General features: G+C 35.7%; 1 protein-coding gene across 4 annotated transcripts in view; it reads right to left on the bottom strand.

The window, feature by feature from the left end:
- Positions 1–15,539, bottom strand: part of NECTIN3 (nectin cell adhesion molecule 3) — a 128,087-nt gene that overhangs the window by 20,417 nt on the left and 92,131 nt on the right. For 2 of the 4 annotated variants that reach the window (XR_006384965.1, XM_044251359.1), the window contains exon 8: positions 4,990–5,091. The exons of 1 other annotated variant lie outside the window; for it this stretch is intronic. Coding sequence is in view for 2 of the 3 variants with exons in the window: in XM_044251359.1 (XP_044107294.1) it covers positions 4,990–5,091 (102 nt within the window). In the remaining variant the exon portion in view is untranslated. Of the gene's footprint in view, positions 1–4,989; positions 5,114–15,539 lie in introns of all 4 variants that reach the window. One more of the 4 variants, XM_044251361.1, reaches the window with a different exon arrangement.

Genomic DNA, 15,539 nt, shown 5'->3' with positions numbered 1-15,539 from the left:
ATGTTGACAAAAAACATCGACTCAAGTACTTGGCTACAAATCCGCGCAACAGACCTTTAAAAGAGTAAGCTGGATGACGAAGTGAGGTGTTCTAGGAAAATACATGCACTTCAGTGGAGCTAAATTCTTTTTCTAACTTAACAGGAGATGACACACATATATATTTCAACTGTTTTTAATTTGAGATGATTTTTTTTTCTTATGAGTTTTCACCCACATGTGCAGTGAGGTCATATGGTATCTCCTTCTAAATAGCTTTCAAATGGCAATAGGCACTGGAGTACAGAGCTCTGTTCTATACAGATGCAAAGTCACCTGAGGTGTAGGGAAAGGACGATGTACTAAATTGCAGCCGCTGAGCATCCTCTGAGTACAATCCCACAGGCTGTGGGACAACGTAGTTACAGAAGTCCGATTGTCCTTACTAATTGATGAATCAGAAGCAGGAGATTTACTTGTTCCTTTCCATTTGAGAAATTCCAAAATGTTAGTGCTAGAAGGGCCTCAGGAATTATCCAGAAACAAATGCCCTCCTTTCACATAGGAGGGAACAGAGTTCCAGAGTAGTCAAGGTATTTCTGCAAGGATTCACTCATGGCAGAGCTGGACCAAAAATCTAGACCCATACTTCTTAGACGCCCAGGCCAGTGATCTTTCCAGTATTTACCTGCAATCCAATGTGAACTCTCAAGCTAGACTGCCTGAGTTCTAATCCTGGCTTTCATAGCTGGGTGACGGTGAAGTTCGTTAATGTTGTGAGCTTCAGTCTGCTCATGTGAAAGATGAAGATAATCCTAGCACGTGCCTCACCAGGTTGTTATGAGGACCACACGAGTTAATACATATAAAGCACTTAGGGCAACATCTTGCATTTAACAAATGTTAAATAAAAGTAAGCTCTAATTAGTGTCAACATATGTTCTCTCAAAACAGCTCTAGGAGAGCTCAGGAGTCCATTTAACACATTTCTGTAACTGTGGAACAAAAAACCTGAGCATAACCACGTACAACAAACAGAAGGAAGAACAGCTTCATTTTACCTGTATCACCACTTCCCCTAGGCTGGCTCTGCTCATTGAGTGCCTGGAAAGAACTTCCCAGCTACACAGAATTATCCTTGCTGGGAAAGGGGCGGAGATGACCAACCAGCTCCCCCAGGGTTTTGGGGCACCACAGGAAGGATCTGAGTTTCACGCCCCCTCCCCAGACAGGCAAAACTGAGAGGCAGAGCTGGTTAGAAACCAGGAAGAGAAGGAATTAATATTGGTCACACAGCGGGGGCACCTGGATGGCTCAGTGGTTAAGTCTCTGCCTTCGGCTCAGGTCATGATCTCAGGGTCCTGGGATCAGGCCCCACATAGCATTGGGCTCTCTGCTCAGCAGGGAGCCTGCTTCCCCCTCTCACTCTCTGCCTGCCTCTCTGACTACTTGTGATCTCTGTAAGATAAATAAATAAAATCTTAAAAAAATATTGGTCACACAGCGGGAGCAACCAGGGTTCTCAGTGACCTGCTCTGAAGAGGACCCCAACAGATTTTGCCATTGAAAAAAACAATGGCCTATTTCTTTTTTGGGGTGTTGAGTTGTATAAGTTCTTTATATATTTTGGATGCCAACCCTTTGTCAGATTTGTCATTTGGAATTATCTCCCATTCAGTAGGTTGTCTTCTAGTTTTTTTCACTGTTTCCTTTGCTATGCAGAAGCTTTCATTTGATATATTCTGAACAGTTTATTTTTGCTTTTGTTTCCCTTGTCTCAGGAGACCTATCTAGAAAAATTTTGTTATGGCTGATGTCAGAGAAATTAATGGCTATCCTCTCTTCTGCAATTTTTATAGTTCTAGGTCTCACATTCAGGTGTTTAATCCATTTTTAGTTTATTTTTGTGTATGGTATAAGAAAGTGGTCCAGTTTCCTTCTTTTGCATGTTGCTGTCCAGGTTTCATTCTCGACACCCCCAAAATATATATAATCCAATTAAAAATGGGCAGAAGAAATGAACAGATATTTCTCCAAAGAAGATATCCAGATAGCCAACAGACACATGAGAAAATGCTCAGTATCACTAATCATCAGGGAAATGAAAATCAAAACCACAAGGAGGTATTATCTCATACCTGTCAGAATGGCTAAAATCAAAAAGGCAAGAAATAACAAGTGTTGGTGAGGATGTGGAGAAAGGAATTCTCATGCACTGGGACAGCCACTATGGAAAGCAATATGGAGGTTCCTCAAAAAATTAAAAATAGAACTACCCTATGATCCAGGAATCACATTATTTGATATTTACCCAAAGAATACAAAAACACGAATTCAAAGGAATACATGCATCACAATGTATCACAGCATCATTTATGATCACTAAACAATGGAAGCAGCCTGTGTCCATTGATTAATGAACAAATAAAGAAGATGTATATATACACACAATGGACTATTATTTAGTCTTAAGAAAGAATGAAATCTTGGTATTTACAACACGGCCATCTAGAGAATATAATGCTAAGTGAAATAAGTCAGTCAGAGAAAGACTGACTTATTTGTAATTTATTTATAATGAAATACCATATGATCTCACTCATATGGAATTTAAGAAAGAAAACAAATAAAGAAAAAAAAAAAAGACAAACCTGAAAATAATGCTTAACTATAGAGAACTAATCGTTACCAGAGGGGAGGTAGGTGGGGTGATGGTTTGAATAGGTGATGGGGCTTAAAGAGTAGACTTACCACAATGGACCAAAAAATGATTTAAAAAATTAAAAATGAATACAAGTTTCAAATTTTTAAAAATAGGTACAAGGAATAATAGGTTTAACAGAGTTTCAGATGCCTTTCTTTTTTTTTTTTTTTTTTTTAAAGATTTTATTTATTTATTTGACAGAGAGAGATCACAAGCAGGCTGAGAGGCAGGCAGAGAGAGAGGAGGAAGCAGGCTCCCTGCTGAGCAGAGAGCCCGATGCGGGCCTCGATCCCAGGACCCTGAGATCATGACCTGAGCCGAAGGCAGCGGCTTAACCCACTGAGCCACCCAGGCGCCCTCAGATGCCTTTCTTGAAACTATGGAATCTTAGTTATCTTCTAATACTCATTCTAGTCAATAAGTTTGACTAATCTTTGATGTCCGGCACGGTCACTTCTGAAATACAACTACTTTTCACATTTTATGCTTTTGTAATTTACTTTCCTTTTTGTTTTACAGATAGTAATTCTTTATTCTGATTGGACTTTTTTTTTTTTAAGATTACTTTGATAGTATTCCTAGCTCTTACTTGTTCTCCCTCTTTCATTGGGCCATCTTTTCCTGATTTTGAATCGTCCATTTACTTTAGAGATCTCTTCTACCCATATGTGAAAAAGAAGCAACACTCTTTTTCAAAAATTTATCCAAGGAACTGATCATGACATTGCATAAAAGATCTGAAAGTTACTGGGACATGAAAATATTCATTAATGAAATAACCATCTACAAAATGAATTTCCACTCAAACATTTTTCCCTACTTAATTCAATTTCATCAGCATTAAAATCTTGGCCTTTTAGTCTTTCATTGGTCATGAAATGTTGTGACCATCCAATAAAGTATGTCAAATACAATGCAAGTATAATGTAATAGATTATAAAGTGACATTATAAGTCTTAACAAAGATTTATTTTCCTATATTGATATGTATTTCACTTCTAGTTTTATACTTGCATGTTTCAAAAGGCTCTGGATACAAGAAAATACATAGAGAAAGCAAATTTTATTTTCCAAAAACAGCGGCAACATTATTTCCAACCACACATGCTTTTCCAGAATATAGCAATACCCCAGTAAGAGGTCGAGTCTGTGTCAGCATCTTGCCTTGCATCTTTGAATCTTGAGCTGCTACGTAAGAAAACTTGCTGTCCTGAATTTGCCATGCTGGAGGGCTCATGCAGGGAAAATAAAGGGGAAGAGAGAGAGAGAGAGAGAGATCGATCTTCATGAGACAGGACTGCAAACTGTTCCAGCCCCCAGCTGTTTGAGCCTTCCCAACCCATGAACCAGATAAGTGAATGAGCGTTCAGATGTCTGCAGTTCCAGCCACCATCTGACTGAAATTTTGTGAGAAACTCTAAGCAAGAACATGCTAGTAATAAACGACTGCTGTTCATGTCAGCTGTTAAGTTCGGAAGATTTGTAATGCAGAAATAGGAAAGCAACAGATTTTAATACTTGGAAGTAGGGCGCTACTTTAACAAAACCAAAAACATGGCAGTGGCTTTAGGCCCAGGCTACATGCAACCATTGGAAGGGCTCTGAAGAGAGAGCTAACAACAAAGCTTGATAGACTTCAAGAAGTCTTTTGGCACACATTTAAAGGAACGTTAGGAAAATGCTGTCAAAGCTGAAGGAAAGGGAATCTCACCATATAGTGAGAAAAGTTTAGTAGCATTGTTGTCTGTGATGGTATGGAAAACATTATATGTATAATGAAATGGTCTATTTACCTAAGGAGATTTCTAGACAGAATACTCTTAAGTGCCTACTAAGTTTTTTTAAGCTGCATATGACAGAGAGAGAGATGTTATTTTTTAGTAAAGGAAATGTTTAATATTCTACATCAATTTACCCTAGGGTAAACTGCGAAGTGTGTCCCTTCTCCTAAATTGCAAGATTTTGACAGTTTATAGAGAGAAAATTCTGAGAAACCTACATGGAAATAGATCTTAAGGGTTTTAGATCAGGTGGATGGAATATAATGAATCAAACAAAACTCGCTCATACAGATGTACTATGTCAAGATTCTCGATTCAATATATTAATTTGACTGGCTACTAGTAGCTCTAAGAGTTCAGTTAGATGACTGACATACAGGCCCAAAGATGAACTACACTAAATGAAGGTGAAATTCTAAATTTCTTTGGAATACCAAAGAGGAAAGTATCTTTAGGCTTAAGGAGAATCAGATGTTAAAGTAGATTTCTTACGTAAGGTTTATTTTAACCACGCCTCAACTGTACCTGGCAGGCGCATCCTGAGAACATTTCTTGACCAACTTCTGCATGAAATGTATTCATGAGGGGTGCTCTGGCATCCTTGAAGAGTCCTGTGGTGGCTCTTCTCTGTAAGCCAAGAGGGACAGTGCTGCCAATGTAGAATCCATATGTATTTTAGAGCACTCCCCACCTCACTTTTACTCTAGACCTTCAGGCATTCTTACTTTCAAGATTACTAAAGATAGACCTTCATTCTTTCTCTACCTCTGTTCTCAAAAGTTGCTCCTCCTTATGTCCCAATCTAATGTTTTTCTATGAGTTCCAATGTCTTAATTAGAAAAAAGAAATAAATCAGAAAATATGTGCCCACTATCTGAAAAATCTATATAGTATAAACTATTTAAGGTTAAAAAAAAAATCACATTAAAAAAAGGTCGATGTGACCCATAAGGAAAATAGCAGGAGATGGTCTTCAGATATGGAGGCATGAATGTTATAATACCTGATTTTGATAATCAAACAAGGTCATCTCCTTTTATTTGAGTTGTATCACTTTGGATACCTACTTCTCGCACCAGTTCAGGGTATTAAAGAATCAAAATTTCTGCATTTTGACTCTTAATACAGTTAAACACTTGCAATAGTTTGGAATTTTTATCTAAAATAAAGGTTAAACTTAACAGAAAAATTCCTTTATCTCTAAACCTCCAAGATAGTGTCAAGAATCATTCCTAAGCTTATGGCCCACTGATATACATCTAAAGGGTCTCACGAGAAGATTTTTATTATTGGTAATAAATAACATTTCTCCCAACAATAGCTAGCCCCCAAGGTCCTGGAGACCTTGCTTATGAAAGTCCTTGGAGACTTACATCATCCATAATCCCCTTTGTCCTCACCCACCCCTGAGTCCACCCCTACTCAAAAAAAAAAAAAAAAAAAATTTAAAAATTCTGACTATAATCTGGTTCGGGATCCAAGTCCCTACTCTGCTGTGTCAGGTATACTTGGGCCCAAGCACAAACTTGTCAAATAAACCCTTGTGTGACTGCATAGGTGCTTGGCTCCTTGGTGGTCCGTCCCTCAGACGCGAAAACTTGGGCATAACAAATCGATTTAAGAAAATCAATATAACTGCAAGAAAGAGGTCTAGATTAACAAAACAATCCTTTATTGCTGGCTGTCACACACACACACACACACACACACACACACGAATGGAAGCAAACCATTTTAACCAATGTAGGAGTAAGACAAAGAGAGATTATAATCCAAAAGCACTTGATACTTACCATCCTGGAATACTGCATTTTGTTCCAGAGAACATATTTCATGAGAAATACTAAATTAGAATTTTCTCAGAGGAGAGAGAGACCAGGGAGGGAACCAAAACTATATCCTAAAAAAATAGTGAAAGATAACTGGGGCACAGTGTAGTCAGTTGTAGAAAATAGTGAGAACAAGTCAGAGAGCTTGAAGTATTGGGAAAGCTATAAGACAGTTCCTGGAAGGGTTGTTGTAAACATTTATGGGATGTATGAAAAGCATCTGGATTAAAAGAAATATGTTCTTAATAGATGCAGCTTTAAATGCTGAAAGGAATTTTAAGAATTATAGAAATCAGAATCAGGACTAAGCTGGAAAGAGGCTAGCTTTCTAATTTTCTAGGAATTTTAACTATCAAAAATGAAATCTAGTACCTTATGAGGTAGTGAAATTGCTAATGCAAGTGTTTTAAGTTGAGGCTGAGTTACTACCTTCTTAGATATTGTTGATGCAAATCTTGTCTTTGATGGGAGTCTGGGGTATGAAACCGCAAACGACATTTTCAGCTCCAGGGCAACGACACCCCTTTGCCTTATGCCACCCAGACAACTCTCTTCCCTGGCAACTTAGCTGACCCATGATGTCACATTCCCCATTTTTTTTTTTTTTTTAAGTACCATGTGGATCATAGGCAGTTAGTTAGTTCACTACAGGGGGCTGGGAAAAAACTACTGTTAAGCACAGGATTACCCTGTTATAGAAAACTTTAAAATAAAAATACAAATGGGTCACTTATTGTGGAGCCAAGAACCATATCACATATTCATTACAAATCCTTTTTGTAAGAATTTTAATGAGGACAGTTTTGGGCATTTGGACTTCTAATCACATACAGTAACACAGTACTATAAGAATAGTAAATAATGAAAACTATTGAGCAAACATGGAAAATAATTCAAGTATAAATTAATTGTGTAAAATTAAATATAAAAGTAGACTTATATGTAGGAATTATTACTAATTATGTCAACATTTAGTACAGTCTTTAACTTTAGCCAATCTAATGGGAGTGTAGTGACATTTCACTGTGGTTTAATCTGTATTTCTCTTAGTACTGTCAAGCTACAGTACCACAATGGTGTCAAGCTACTTTTCCTGTGTTAATTGACCATTAGCATATCTTCTTTGATAACAAGTCTATACAAATCTTCTGTTTTTTTAATTGAATTGTTGTCTTCCTATTATTGAATTTTAAGACTTCTTTATTTATTCTAGATATAATTCTTTTGTCTGATCTATGTGTTTCAAGTATTTTTCCCCAATCTGTGGTTTCCCTTTGTCTTCTTAATGGTATCTGGAAGATCAAACATTTTTACTTTAATGATGCCTAATTTATCACTTTTTATTCTTTTATATTCTATGTTTTTCTGTTCTCGTACAATTAGCATGTTTAGTGTATGTGTGTGTGTGCATGATATATGGTTGTACAGTTTAACATGCAGTACCTAGCTCAGCGGTACAAAACCACAGTAACGTTTTCAACTTTGTAGTTACCGTTCCTTGAATAGAGCCTGCAATTTCTCAGGTTCTACTTAAAAGTAAAGCTGTTATTTTACATCATTTTTCTAAAGGGATATTTGTGGTTTCCATGGGAACATATACATCAGTAATGAGGCATTTAAAATGTTTCAAACAAATACATTTACATGGCATCTCTTTTAATAAACAGGATTGATAGCCTAAATAATTACTGCCCACCAAACAGCTGAAATTGAGATTATTACCTTTTGTAAGTGCCAATGAATTTAAAGTAGGAATCATTATAAAGTTAAGTATTTCCTTTTAAAGACCTTTAACAATTCTCATTCGTCTAAAGTTACTTATGTGTAAGAAATATTCTGCAGTTAGCAAGTTTTATATCTCATCTAATTTTCATTGTAGTTAAAGCTGCTGTAAAGATATCATTCAAAGCTTTAGTATCTATGTGAGCTGTCAGTTATAATTGTAAACCAACCATAAAACAATGTATAATTTGCATTTACAGAAGAGAACTTTTTTCTTCTTTAAAAAGAGGCAAAAAAATTTTTTTAAAGTAATTTTTGCTTACATCAAATTGCTTTTCACAAAGACTCAATAGTGTCTGAAAATGCCAAAAGACCTTGAAATTAAACTCAGTGGAAACATGTACATAATAGAGTTGGTTACCTCTAACATACGTGCTTTTGGTAACTCGTTAGCTAACTAATCAAATATATAAGTATATATATATTTTAAATTAACTAGACATACATATTTTATTTGTACACTCAGAATCACATTAAGATATCTATGAATATGGCTGGTCCCAACTAACTCCAATGTTACATTTTAATCTACCACCTATATTATTTTCTTAAGGCAAAAAAGAAACAAGAGAAAGGAGTAGGAGGGCCTTAAAATTAAACTTGATTTCCAATGTAGAAATGCCTCCAATAAGATACAACAAAAGACGATAGTGGAGTCCTTTAAACAAGAACAGTTGGGAAATGTATTTGACCTCTTGAGTATCAGTCCCATTATCATATAGACCTAATTACTGGAGAGGTCTTCTTTATCATAACTATTCAAATCTATGTTCTTATCACCTTCTGATCCTAATTCTGTTGTCTAAAACTACAATGAAAAATACATTCCCCAAATCAATTTAACAATAGTAAATAATCATGGAGCTTAGCTCTGTGGGGGGAAAAAAGAAAACAGAAAAGCAACTTTGTAGTCATAGATATGCTAAATGAACTTGAAGCCAAGGAGAGGCTGCCCAAAAATGTGCCACTTGTCATGCATATTATTTTGAACTGAAAACAATGAAAGCCTAAAAGATTCAGGAAGAAAACTTTGCCTTTCCAGTCCCTTCCAGCTGCCAAAAGAATTCAGATAGGAAGATAGCTATCACCATAGATATGGAAGATAACTACATTATAAAAGGAACTAGGTATTAGTTTATAATCAGGAGAAAGTGAGCAAGCCCTGTTTGATTGAAGTCTTCTATGTCCCATTGTTTCTAAGTGGCCCAACAAATAATGTGTTTACCAAACATTTACTTTTTTTCATCTTCCTGATCTTCCTGTGAAGTGCTTGCTTTCCCTTTGAAGTCCCAGACCCCTCCCCCTTCTCCCTAGTTGAGAATGACAGGTATACCACACGTTACCAGGCTCTCTTTGTAGTGTCATGTTTGCATGGATTCCTGGTACATACAAAATTAAATTTGATTTTCTCCTGTTAATTGATCTCAGGTCAATTTAATCCTTAGTCCAGTTAGAAGAACCTTGCAGGGTAAAGAAAAAATTTTTCCTCCTGAACAAACTCAAGCTGGGTCTCAAAAAAACAAGAAACTGACCTAAGAATTCATCATAAGGAATGATCCTTTCTTACATCTGCATTTGCTAGTAATCAGCACACAAAGATATGGAATGGGAGGTGTTTGTAAATATGGAAATGATTATAATAAAATGATTTAAAAAAATACTCTAAAGTCATCAAAGATTCAAACTAAAGTGCTACTTTGGATAAGTTTCCCATCCCTCCTAACAATATTTTATTAATTCCTCAATAATAAAATGCTATTTACTCTGAAATACAAATTAAACTTTTAATTCACATGTCCAAGGAAACAGATGCTACTTTGAGGCTTCTTTCTTTTTAGACTCTGATTCTCAAATAGCAAGCAATATTTTAAAAAACAAAAACAAAATCATGGAGTCAACAATAGATTAACTGCTTGCCCCACACATATTTCTAATTAAGCAAATATTAGTAAAGCAAACAAAGGAGATTACTGTACATAAAACTGAGGGAACAAACATCTTGGTTGAAAATATGTGCCAAAGAATCAACAAAATAAATTTGGAATTTGGAGTCCTGCCACAACCAAACTTAATCAAACCAGTGGTGAAAACATTATCTCTGAGGAAAGAAAGTGGTAATCCTGTTTACTATCAGGCCCAGGAATAAGAAATTTGCATACAGTAGCTTGTAAATATGGAAAGTTATCTGACAAGATGCCAAGACACACTGGGTGAGAGAATCCCATACTCATATAAGAAAACAGAATAATTTAGTGGCTCTAGGTCAAATGACTAAGGTTAACTTACTCAAGGATAAATTGTGGTCTTGACTACCCAAAACAAACTCTTCTGGATGTTTTTCCATCTATTAGATTTTTTTTTAGTTTCTTAATTTGGGGCATTTTAAAAACTTATAAAACAACAAGATATTGAATTTAATTTAGTATTTCTAACTGATGTCTAATTTGTAGCACTTTTTTTTTTTTTTTAAAATTAAGGCCTGTGTTTTATTAGTAATTTTTTTAAACCAATGAACTTTAGAAACATTTAAATTAGTTAAATCAAACATGCTTTCTTCAAATTTAAGAGGTTTCAAACATAAATTCTAATGAAAATGTTCATTCTAATCTTATCTAAGATATGTGAATAGATTCAAAAACAATCAAAAGTATGTTAAGTATTCAGGGGCTACCTAGGGACTCAGTTGAATGTCTGATTGGATTTCGGCTCAGATCATGATCTCAGGGTCATGAGATTGAGCCCCACATAGAGCTCCACAGCTGGCTCCATGCTCAGTGGGGAGCTTGCTGAAGATTCTCTCTCACTCTCTATCCCTGTGTCTCCCCCCCACCCTATGTGTGTTCTCTAAAATAAGTGAATCTTAAAAAAAAAAAAAAAATTAAGCTAAGTATTCAGTAAATCTGTAATGAAATGAACTGGTTTCAAATGAAGTGACCAATTACCCATGTTCTGGTTTTTCCTAAAAATGTCTTACACTATTTTCTAGTGGAGGGGCTGAGGGTAGGCTGCCCCAAGATGGGTCATTTTGGCATGTGGGTTATTTTGAGCTGAAGGCTATCAAGACTCTGTGTGCTCCAAGAGAAAATTTGACCCTCCCTTAACTATACAGAAGAATCTAAATTATACAGAGAATAAGGGTTATTACCAGAGATAGATTTTATCTGAGTAACCTGTCTACATGGCAGGACAAATATTTATTCACCAAACATTAATTCTTTTTCATTTTCCTGTAAGTTGCATTGCTTCCCTTTAAGTCACTGAACCCTACACTTTCTTTCTCCTTAGTTTAGAATGACATATACCTCATTTTGCCTATCTCTGGAACTTCCATGTTTGTAGGGATTCCCTGTACATACATTATTAAATTTTATTTTCTCTTGTTAATCTGTCTCATTCGATCTGATTTTTAATTCAGCTATAAGGATCTTTGAGGGGATAGGAATTCTTGTTCCCTAGTTACTATACCATTTTATGAAAATAAAAAATTAAATAAATGATATAATTCATAGCAAGTCATAAAATTAGAACCCAAGGTTATTCACCATAATAATATAGAGTTCTCTATATCTCTACAAATAATAGAGTTCTCTAAATAAGATGGCTATCTCCAATTACACTTTGGAAAGTGACTATCATAATACAAGTACTTTTACAAGTACTTCACACTGGTACATTTTATTCTAAGTTAAATATTCTTATCAGCGGGCACTTGGGTGGCTCAGTGGGTTAAGCCGCTGCCTTCGGCTCAGGTCATGATCTCAGGGTCCTGGGATCGAGTCCCGCATCAGGCTCTCTGCTCGGCGGGGAGCCTGCTTCCTCCTCGCTCTCTCTGCCTGCCTCTCTGCCTACTTGTAATCTCTCTCTGTTAAATAAATAAATAAAATCTTTAAAAAAAAATATATTCTTATCAGCTTAGGAAGACTTTTTTTTTAGAGGAGATTGAGATGTAAGAGCCATTTTTGACTATGGGAAGAAAGCACTTTGAATTTAATGATCAGAAATGGAAGAGGCTATTAAGGAACTGGGGTAAAGGCATGAGACTAACAGAAGTCAGATGTACTAGGGAGATCTCTCAGACAAACAGCAGTCTCAAAATTGGGGTAGGTGCACTGGGGCACATATATGTGAAATCAAAACCTTCCTGGAAATGCTGGGATAAAAGATTGCTCTGCCAATACCTAGGAGAGTTTTGATAATAATAAATAGCCTGAGAGAGTTTCCCCATAGTATTTTCATGTCAACAGGTAGTAACAGATATTAGTAAATTAATTTATATTATTAATCTTTGTTACTATTCTCTGCTAGGAAATCAAGCACTGTGATGGGCATCAAGACCCCACTGGCACTGCACACATCACAATATGAAGGCAGCTGCCTGAAACAACTCTCCATTTAAGTCAGTTTGATTTAACCTAGGACTCCATAATTGAATCTACTTTAATGAAAGAGTGTTAAAAAAGGGGGAAAAGGTCGCTCAGCAATGCTTACCATCATTCATCAAATGAATGAATGAACAATGTAAGTTTAGACACAGGGTTAACATTTAACTTAAATAATATATTATTTACATTATTCTCTCAAAAGCTCATAGGGAGCCTTTACTCATTTCTTGTTTGTAACTTGTCAAAAGAACTTCAGGAAAACAAAACAAAACAAAAAAACCCCACAAACAAACAAACAAACAAAAAACAATTGGCCAGGACTAAAATCGAGACTAAGTAGTCAAATTTAAAGTAAAATTAGATTGATTAATGTCCATGTAAAGATTTAATTCACAAATAATGAAAATGTGTGTTTCCTGAAAACAATTTACTTTGTTCTGCATTTTTAAAATAACTCAGTTCTCTGTCCAAACTTTTCTACATAAAGAGGAATCACCTTCCAAGGACCCCTAGGTGGCTGAGTCAGTCAAAAAAGCTTCTGCCTTTGGCTCAGGTCATGAGCCCAGGGTTTTAGGATCCAGCCCCACCTTGGGGAGACTGCTTGTCTCCCTCACCCCCCACTCATGTGCACGCTTCTTTCTCATTAATAAATAAAATCTTAAAAAAAAAAGTAATTACTTCCAAAAAAGGAAATCATGACCTTTTAAATAAAGGCGACTATTAGGTCCTCTAAAATTTGGGAGGAAATTTCACTCAGCCTAATGCATTTAACTTCAATAGTTCTTTTACTTTGACTTACTCATGAGTCAGTCATGAGTTGCCCCTAATTAAGACCTACAGTTTCCTGATGGCAGTATGAATTTAACACAGGTATCAAATAAACCACTCAAGATTTCATGTTCTGATTGTATTTCAAGTATGAATAGTCTAAATTTAATTCTTTACAAAAACCAAGGAAAAAAACACAATTTAAGTAAATTAATGGTTAGAATACTACCTTTATACCTGAGTTCCAAGTAGCACTGAGCCATTATTTTGTTTCCCCAAAGTTTAGTGTTACATCTGAATTAATGGTTCAGACTTTAACATACTTTATGAGGTACTTAAAAAATATTTTGGTGATAACATTAAAAAGTTGAGGTTCATTTCCAGTTATTATGGATAGTGATAATTCTTTGGAAATGATAAGATTATTACAGATTGAGATCTTGGTTATATATCTTGCTTAAAAACAATGATAGACTGGCTATAAAACTTCCAAACTGTTTAAAATAAGTTTTCTAGATATTACACAGTCAGAAGGATGAGGTAACATTGTATATAAATTCTGACATCTTTCATGTTCCCCCAGAATTCCTGGAATTATCCTCAACTAGCTTGGGAAATTTCGACTTCATAAACAATTTTACTATCTCTGCAACTCAACAATTACTGAATAGGCTCTACACAGAGCAGTTTATCAGATCTCAAGAAAGATTACAAAGGCAATAGTAGTCACGGTTTTCACTTCGAAAGACAAAAAGTAGAAAAACGGGAGAACCACAAAAATATTTAAGAATAGTGAGTATGCAATTTTTATAATGAATTAGTTCTTAAAACTCAGTGTTAAAGATTTGAAAGGAAAAGAAAGGATGGTATGTTTATAACATCGAACCAAGCGGAATTATACTATAAAGTTTTATGAAAAGGTGTGAATTGGGTGTTCTCCCTTCTGGATTGCTCAGGGTCTCCTAAAAGGCCAACATTTTAATTCTTTTATATTAATCATCTTTTTATTTATTCATTTATTTTTTGGGTATTGAGTATTGGTGGCTAGAATGAAGCCAGTTCTTTTTGATAATTTAAACTTCATAAAATAATTCAGTCAGTAGGAGAAATAGTTCTGAGTGTACTATTGTATACCCAACTTTTTCTGTTTCGTTTTTGTTTTTGTTCTCCTTTCTTTATGATGGGCCGGCTGGGAAACCGGGGCTCCAAAATGGCTATCTTCCCGCCAACCCTCTCCAATATGGCGGACTTTCCCACCACCCTCACTGCACCCTCCACATCACCGCCGCCCCATACCCTCCGATCACCGCATACCTTGCTTTATATGGACGCAAGGCTATGCCCTACCTCAACCCGATAAAAGGACCTCGCCAACTCCCTCCCAGCCCCTCCCAGCATGACTTCCCGACTCACTATCTCCCTCTCTCTCTCCCAGTGGCAGAACCTCGCCAGAGGGTGCTTGCAATAAAGTTCATCTCTCGGATCCATTTGCCTCGTAGGCTTTTTTTCCACTATCTTCGGCGGGAGCAACCTAACACTTTATATAGTCCTAACTCACTCAGGCAGTTCAGCTACAAATCAGAAACAGACTGCAATGAGAATGAAAGTCCGAAGTTTTTAACTTCTTTGAGAAAATCACATAATCATGTGCCGATACTGGTAATACCACTAAAAATACTGACGTGCAGTTAAAAACTCAGAAGTTTTATCAGTTAGAAATCATCACTCCAGGTTTTCCAGATCAGTGGTGGTTTATATGTATACAGTAAGTCTAAAATAAATTTTCTTAGAGTAATTCTATAATTTACAGCAAGTCAAAATAACTCAGTCTCAACCTTCTTAATTGTAATAATATTATTAGATTCCATTTGATTCTACTAAAAATAAGTTAACAAAATCCCTCTAAAACATTTTTTCTCTGTGATAATTACTGTTTAATACAGAGATGAGTAAAATATATAAAAAGATAGTGGCTAGTTAGGTGCCACAAAACACTATTAGAGGAGCCAAGTCTTCCTAACTTCCATATTTCTCAGATGAGGTGAGAACTACTCATACTATGTATATATCCTGAAGATACTAGATACTGAAAGAAACTAGTGACTAAGCAAAATTACTGTCTTGAAATTAATTAAATTTCCTATTTAGTTATGAAGTTTATATAGGAAAAATAAAGAAAATAATGTATCATAAAAATATTTTAACTAATATTTTAATAGCAATTAGCAAAAATAGGTATTACTTCCCCTACCCCACTGAAGAAAGCATGGCCTCACAGTGTCATCATGTATCAACTTCATCAAAATTAAAAAAT

This window comes from Neovison vison, chromosome 6, assembly GCF_020171115.1.
Source record: "Neovison vison isolate M4711 chromosome 6, ASM_NN_V1, whole genome shotgun sequence".
NCBI lineage: Eukaryota > Metazoa > Chordata > Mammalia > Carnivora > Mustelidae > Neogale > Neogale vison.
This window is presented reverse-complemented; position numbering and strand designations above follow the sequence as displayed.